Below are 6830 nucleotides of genomic sequence, written 5' to 3' on the forward strand. Positions count from 1 at the left end.
AAGTCCAGGCTGGGTTTAGAAGGGGTTGTGGTACTAGGGATATTGTAGCTGATGTTAGATGGATCTTGGCTGAAAGCAGGGAATACCAGAGGAATGTTTATGTGTGTTTCATTGACTATGCAAAGGCATTTGACTGTGTGGATCATAACAAACTTTGGCTGACTCTGAGAAGAATGGGAATCCCAGCACACTTGATCATGCTAATGCGAAACCTATACTTGGACCATTCTCATCTTTCTCTCCTTCGATCAAAGTCCAGGAAAGTGTTCTGTGAATACTCACGATTAAATATGATACTTACTGATGCTCCTTTTTCTTGCTTCTTGCTGGTGGTCACTGTCTCCATACCTTATGATCTGTCTGTTTCCCGACCTCAGGGTTCAGTGGGTGTTTCTCACAGGAACTCCTGGCCATTTCTCCCTGACCCGGAGCACAGGCAGACTTTGAATATAAAGCTCAGCAGGGCAGAGTGTGTGTGTGAGTGGCATCTTGGGAGACCCAGCCAAGTGCTAGCCATAAGCCCTGTGCAGTGGCTTGGGGGCAGTGGTGATTCATTAGCAGAATTCTAACCTTCCATGTGAGAAACAGAGTTTGACCCCTAGGTACGAACCTCACACATACCTGTCCGTTGAGCCTTCCAGTGAGTCTAGGAATGCATTTCTAAAAAGCTTCCAGGCTAAGATAGATTAGAAAGAAAAGTCTGGCAATCTGATTCTGAAAATCAGTCCGTGAAAACCCTGTGTATTAAAACAGTCTGATTTACAACTAATCACAGGAGTGCTAGTGTTTTGTTCCATTGTGCATGGTGTTGCATAGCCAACTCAACTGCAGTTAACAACCACTACCGCCACTTTATGTTGTGCCACAATTGCGAGTCCTGCAAAGACCACTGAGATGCCAAATCCAATGCAAAAGCATGAGGGTCTTTATTACAAGCTTGTGCAGGAACTCACTCTGATGCAGCGACAGTGGGGAGGAGCCATAATCTTTATTGGTGCTAGAAGGGGCCAGGGTCACTTGGGGCCTGGGAGATATAAGGGGATTGGGGAACTTGTGGGGGAAGATGGCGGCGACACAGAGCGACTGGTTATTTTGAAAATGAGCGGGCTCATTAGCAAGGATGCGAATATTTGGCAAACTATGATTGGAGTAGGGTTCATATAGGAGGGGTTCGAGTCACTTCTTTGTTGCTGAGGTCATTTCAGGAAGTGAATTCAAGGAAGTGAACGCAAGGACAAAGTACTTAAGATGGCAGCCAGACCAGAGATGATAGATGATAGATAGATAGATAGATAGATAGATAGATAGATAGATAGATAGACAGACAGACAGACATCATATAACAAATCTTGACTCTTACATTTTAAGTCCCAGCACTTGCTCTCTCCTTTTCCAAATATCTTCTGCTGCTGAGATTCCTCAAGGACTCCTGGAATACTACTCTATTGTGCTTTTTGCATATAGAGGGGATTCATAAGCAAAAGCCTTCTCAGGAGTGGTTGTGAGTCATCTGTACACCTGATTGCAATCAGTGCTGTTCCATCCCACCTGGTAGATTGTACCACTGCTCTTCTGGGTGCCAATTCTTGTGATCATTCACAGTCTTAGCTACTGCTGTAGAGTTTACAGGTACTCAGTTCAGCTGGCAACAGTCATTATTTTGTGCTCTGTCACCAAGATAAGAGGATTGGGAGTAGGGGAGAGAGGCCTGATGACTGGTTCAGTAAGCACTTTGCTGGTGGTTCATACAAGATGCATACAAAGGAGAAGGCATAATTTATGGTTGTGGGGATCTCCACGGAGGAGGAAAGCCTATGGAAGCCTGAGGGACCGATACGAGTTTACTTGGTAGAATAGGATGAGGATGGCCTAAGAAGGGGAATGTCGGCATGTTCTGAAGTCAGTGGTGGAGAGGGATGTCATAGCCATTTACAAGTAGGTCCTAACAGGCTCCCCAGTGTACCCTCTGTTAACCCCAGCTTCAGTCTCTTCCCTTTTATATGTGTCTTACACACATAAAAATGTAGAGTTTCTGTCTTTCAGGGCCTTTGCCCAAATTTCTAGTTTTGTGGATTTTTGTGCTCAAAGCTGAGAATCTTCTTTAAAGCCAAGTAGCTCTTGGGTGGAGGCTCTGAGTGTCACAAATGGCTGAGCCAAGGTGGCCTTGGCTCGGAATCTGTATTCTGACTGCTCCCACTTAATAACCGGGTGACTCTGGTGGAAAGATTCTGGCTCAGGCACCAGAGGGGTCAGGCCGAAGACACCCATTTGGGACTCCTGGTAGCAGGCTGCAAAAAGCATAGCTGTGTTCTGCACTGCTCTTTGGAAAATGAAACAGCAGCACTTCCCTCTTGGTTGCGGAAAGAGAGAGTAGTCACAAGTCAGACCTGCGCTGTTGCTGAAACAGGTGTGTGCACCTCCTGGATGCTCCACTCTGCAGTCTGGCCTGCCCTGGGGAATGAAAGCAAAAGCCTTTATGTGGACAAGAGCAGGGAGCTCTTGCAGAGTTTGGACATCTGGAGGTGAGGACAGGGTAGACCTGTCATCAGGAGACAGCAAAGAGAATGGAGCTCGGCCTGCTGCAGGCGTGTAGGTGCTGTGGAGTGGTGTGTTCCAGCCCTTAGGCTGGCTGGCGGTTCTCACTGGCTGCCCTTCCTCGTGCCCTCTGTGACTTGGGTCAGTTGTATCCCTTGTTCTCTCTTCTTTTTGAGGGGTTTCTCACCTGAGACTGTGTGGATATCCAGGGACCTCACCTCCTCAGATGCCAGGTACAAAGCAGGCATGGGCCTGGGGCCACCTGCTGGGTGTGAGTCCCTGGTCTTCCTTCCTCAGACATAACAGGTCAAAATGAGCTTGATGGCAGTGGGTTCTGGTTTTTGTTTGAGTTGGTTTTGGTTCTCACCCCCCCCCATTTAGTTTTATTGTAACAAAGCAACTTAGACACTTTTAACTTTAAAACTGAGCAGCATTTCCAATGAAACAAAAAGATAGTTTAAAAAGAAGCAAGAACAAAATTACAGCAGAGAATGTCAGTTCCAAATAAGATCCTACACATTTTGCTGATACTCCTATTGAGGGGCAGGGCTCAAATCATCATTGTTGTTGTGTACCTTCGAGTCAGAACTGATCCATAGTGACCCTCCAGTGGGTTAACTACACAGAGGTTGATTTCACGTCCTTTTCCTATGGAATGGCTGGTGGATTTGAACCATGTGCCTTTGGGATTGCAGCACAGTTTCTTACCATCTTAAACTGCAAGGATGTTGATTAAACATCACAATTAAATATGCCATAGGAGGAGCTATGTTGCCTAAATGCCCTCTTAACCCACCCAAATATCTCAGACCCCTGGCAGTACTGGGGCAGGCAGGATGTTCCCATCCCGTATAAAGAGGGAGCCACCTCAGGAGTGGCCCAAGGAAGCCAGAGGTGCCTAGCTCCTGTACCCTAGTCATATCGGCACACTAAAGTTAACTAGTATGACTCCAGAGTTCTCTCTCTGGGGTCAGTGCTCCTTTCCTGTGGTTCCTTGCTCCCGGGGCAGCCCTGCTGTGGTGCACCAGGCCATCCAACAGGAATCCCTAACTCTTCTTTCTCTGTTTTTGGGAAACTTCTGATCAGGTTCTTGTTAGCATACTACTGGGAGTTTTCCCAAGGGAGAGCAACCACCATCATAGGATGGATCCTCGGCCCAGTGCAACACCTCCAGGCTCTTCTGGACAAGCCTTCTTTAGGGACTGTGTACATCATGATCACCTCGGGGTCTTACAAGAGGGTCTGTAAGGCCCTCTGATCAGAATGCTTCCCTGGCAGAGAGATTCTCCACAGGGTGTGACAGTTCCTGACTCCTCCTGTCAGTGCACTTGGAAGTCCCTGGAGACCAAGATGGATGTGGGCAGCAGTGGAGATGCTGGATCTGGGGTTCACTGTCCTGGAAGGATTCTCAGGGGAAGCAGAGGAAAGCTCCAGATGTGGGTTGGCCCTGGTTGAATCAGGCAGGGTGGGGGTCACTTTCAGACTGTATTTCAGAGTAGAACTGTATTGCACAGAATTTTCAATGACTGAGTCTTTGGTGTCCCTGGGTGGACTTGAACTTCTGACCTTTTTGCAAGCAGCTGATCCCTTAACTGTGTGCACCACTGGGGACTCTTTTTTTCCCTCCCTGTTGTCATCTCAGAAGGCCATCCAAATCTTGTTGTAGAATGACTTTAGGGATCCTACAGTGCTGGGGTAAGTCCTCCAGACACTTGCCAACAGATGATGAGAAGCCAGACCCTGGCTGACCCCTGGTGGTCATAGTGGGGTTGCCATCTCTCCTCCATGAAGCGTCAGTCTGCTCTGTGCCACAGGGTGGGCTGCGGGCATGTGTGGTGCTCTTCCCAGCAGGCTGAAGTCACGCTGGGCAGCCTTTACTTCAGATCTCTCTGCCTAGCACAGCTGGCACCTTTGCTCAAGGAAACCCCTGTATTGAGGCTCCGGTCTTTGCCAGGGGACCCTGATCCACTGAGCCTGGGCAGTGGGGATTGGTTGCCTTAGGATGTGCCCCTTCCTGAGACCACAGTAGAGAGTGTGCACTGTGTGGACCGGGAAGAGCCCAGAGTGTGGTCAGCAGTGGATTCCTGTGGGGTGACCGTGATGGTAGTTGACCAGTCATGAAGGACATGCAGGACCCCAGGAGCAGGTTTGTCCCACAGCCCAGGTGACCCCCTGATCAGCTCAGCTTTACTGTGGGATGGGCAGGGCACTTCCCAAACCCTGCCTGGGTGTCTCCCAGGGATGGGCTTAGAGACTTAAACTATCTTTTCCTCTTAGTGGGTGTATAACATTCTTGAGAAGAAGTCTGAAGCTGACCGTATTATTTTCGAGAACCCAGATCCCTCTCATGGCTTTATCCTCATTCCTGATCTCAAGTGGAATCAGCAACAGGTAAGGGTCATCCTGGGGCTGGTGGCTTGTGCTTGCCTGTGAGCACCAGGTTGCCAGACCTCCTCAGCAGAGTAAGATTCACCAGGTTGGGGTCCCTGAGCTCTCGGAGGTGACAGTGTGTGCCTGTCACACACGAGCACATGGCTCTTGGGTGTCTCCATAGGGAAGCTCACTTGGGCTGAAAAGTGTTTGCCTCTGTGACCACATTCATCAGCCAAGAGTGAAGTATCTCGCTTCATTCCAGGAGCATGTGGAGCCTCGCATGCTGGGCTCACTGCCTCCATCCTCTCAGACACCAGCAGACTTGAGCTGTGGTGATCCCAACCAAGGCCCCTGAGCAGGTCCTCTTGGAACCTTGGTCCTGTGAGGACCAGGCCATTAGCTCCGTTACCTGCCCTCTGGCCTGCTTGCTTGTCCTACCTAGCCTTTTGTAGCTGATTCATCTTCACTTACAGGTAGCCCTTGGAGGGTCTCTGAGCCTCACCCTCTCTCCCTCTCCCACTTTCCTTTCTCCCTTCATCCATGCCATCCCTCCATGCCACCTCTTCCCCTGGCAGTGCTGGACAGGCTGAGTATTCACACCGTGAAGAATGAGGAGCTGCCCATGGAAGGCAGAGGTGGGAGAGTGAGAACAGATGACCAGCTGACAGTCTCAGCCTTGTGCACACAGGGGTTTCCTCCTGTTCCCTGGTGTCTGTGCCCCACAGACTGCCTCACCTTGCAGGCAGCCTCTTCTGCTGCCCTGGTCTTCCCTGCCCCTCAGACCTTCAAAGGCCCATCAAGTTTGTTTACCTGTCAGTTGGTGGTTTCTGTAACCCCCATGTCCACAGGGTAGAGTGTGGAGGCTGACAGGCAGGGCAGTGGGTCCCTGTCCCTGGTGGGAGCTCCTGGGAATAGCTCCGTGAGAGGGACTCTGAGGGAGTTTCCATAAGTTGCAGCTGGGAGTGCTGATTATTAATGCTAAGTAAAATCAAAGAAGGTGCCCCTCCACATGTGGGGTATTATATTCGAGGCTGAGGAAGACCCGTTTCCACTTGCCTTCCTCTCCACCCAGCCTGTGCTCAGGGAAGTCTGCACTGGTGCTGAGAGGTTTGGGAGCTGGAGGCAGGAGGACCTGTGAAGATGATGGGTGGCTCCATGTTTAGCCACATGGTCAGAGCTTCTGGGTCCCTCACTGGGTCATGAGAGCACAGGTGGTGGACAGCTGATTCCCAGGGTCCCTGGAGATTGAAGAGCCTGGGGTTGCAGGGGGACTGTGGACTCTCTCAGGCACCAGAACGAGGGACAACAAGATTGACTTGTCCATCTCTGCTCAGGAAGTCACTGCACCCTTCTCAGCCCTCTGGCCCACTGTTGCTGGCAGTCTACCTTGTCTGCTGATGCTCTCGTCTGGGCCCCCTTCACAGTGGGACAGATCAGAAACTCCACTGGGCATGTAGCCACCTGGCTCATGCTTCACCCATGGGGAAACAAGTTGGTGTGAATGGGCTGGTTCAAACGCCAGGCTCACCTTGGAAATGATTCAGCTGGGCTGGGCTTCCCCTTTGCAGGATTACTGGTTGTCTTGGCCCTGACTGTCTTGTTTTCTCCTCTGAGTTATGGCAGTACACTAAAATGGATAGTCCCTCAGAATGAAGCACTGTGCCCAGAAGGGGGCCAGGGCACACCTGCCCTTTCATTCTTTTTCTTAGACCTGGGGATAATGGGAGAGGTGATCTGATGTCCGTACTGGGGAGAACTTCCTAGCCACCTATTTGCCACCTCGTGCCCCTTCTTCCGTAAGAATGCAGGGTCCCTATTGTAGAGACTCTCTCTCCCCCGGTCCATGCATCTGCCCACTGAACATATACTTAATCAGATGCCTGCTGTTCATTAGAGGCACTTCCTCCCTGGGGCGGGGGGGG

At 50.5% G+C, this 6830-nt stretch overlaps 1 protein-coding gene across 1 annotated transcript in view; it reads left to right on the plus strand.

Annotated features, from left to right (window-relative positions):
• Positions 1-6830, plus strand: part of DCPS (decapping enzyme, scavenger) — an 81149-nt gene that overhangs the window by 66519 nt on the left and 7800 nt on the right. The window contains exon 4 of the mRNA XM_006901570.1: positions 4813-4926. Within this exon, the coding sequence (XP_006901632.1) occupies positions 4813-4926 (114 nt within the window). The remainder of the gene's footprint in view (positions 1-4812; positions 4927-6830) is intronic.

This window comes from Elephantulus edwardii, unplaced genomic scaffold, assembly GCF_000299155.1.
Source record: "Elephantulus edwardii isolate Elephantulus edwardi_28Jun2011 unplaced genomic scaffold, EleEdw1.0 scaffold00333, whole genome shotgun sequence".
In the NCBI taxonomy this organism is placed as follows: domain Eukaryota; kingdom Metazoa; phylum Chordata; class Mammalia; order Macroscelidea; family Macroscelididae; genus Elephantulus; species Elephantulus edwardii.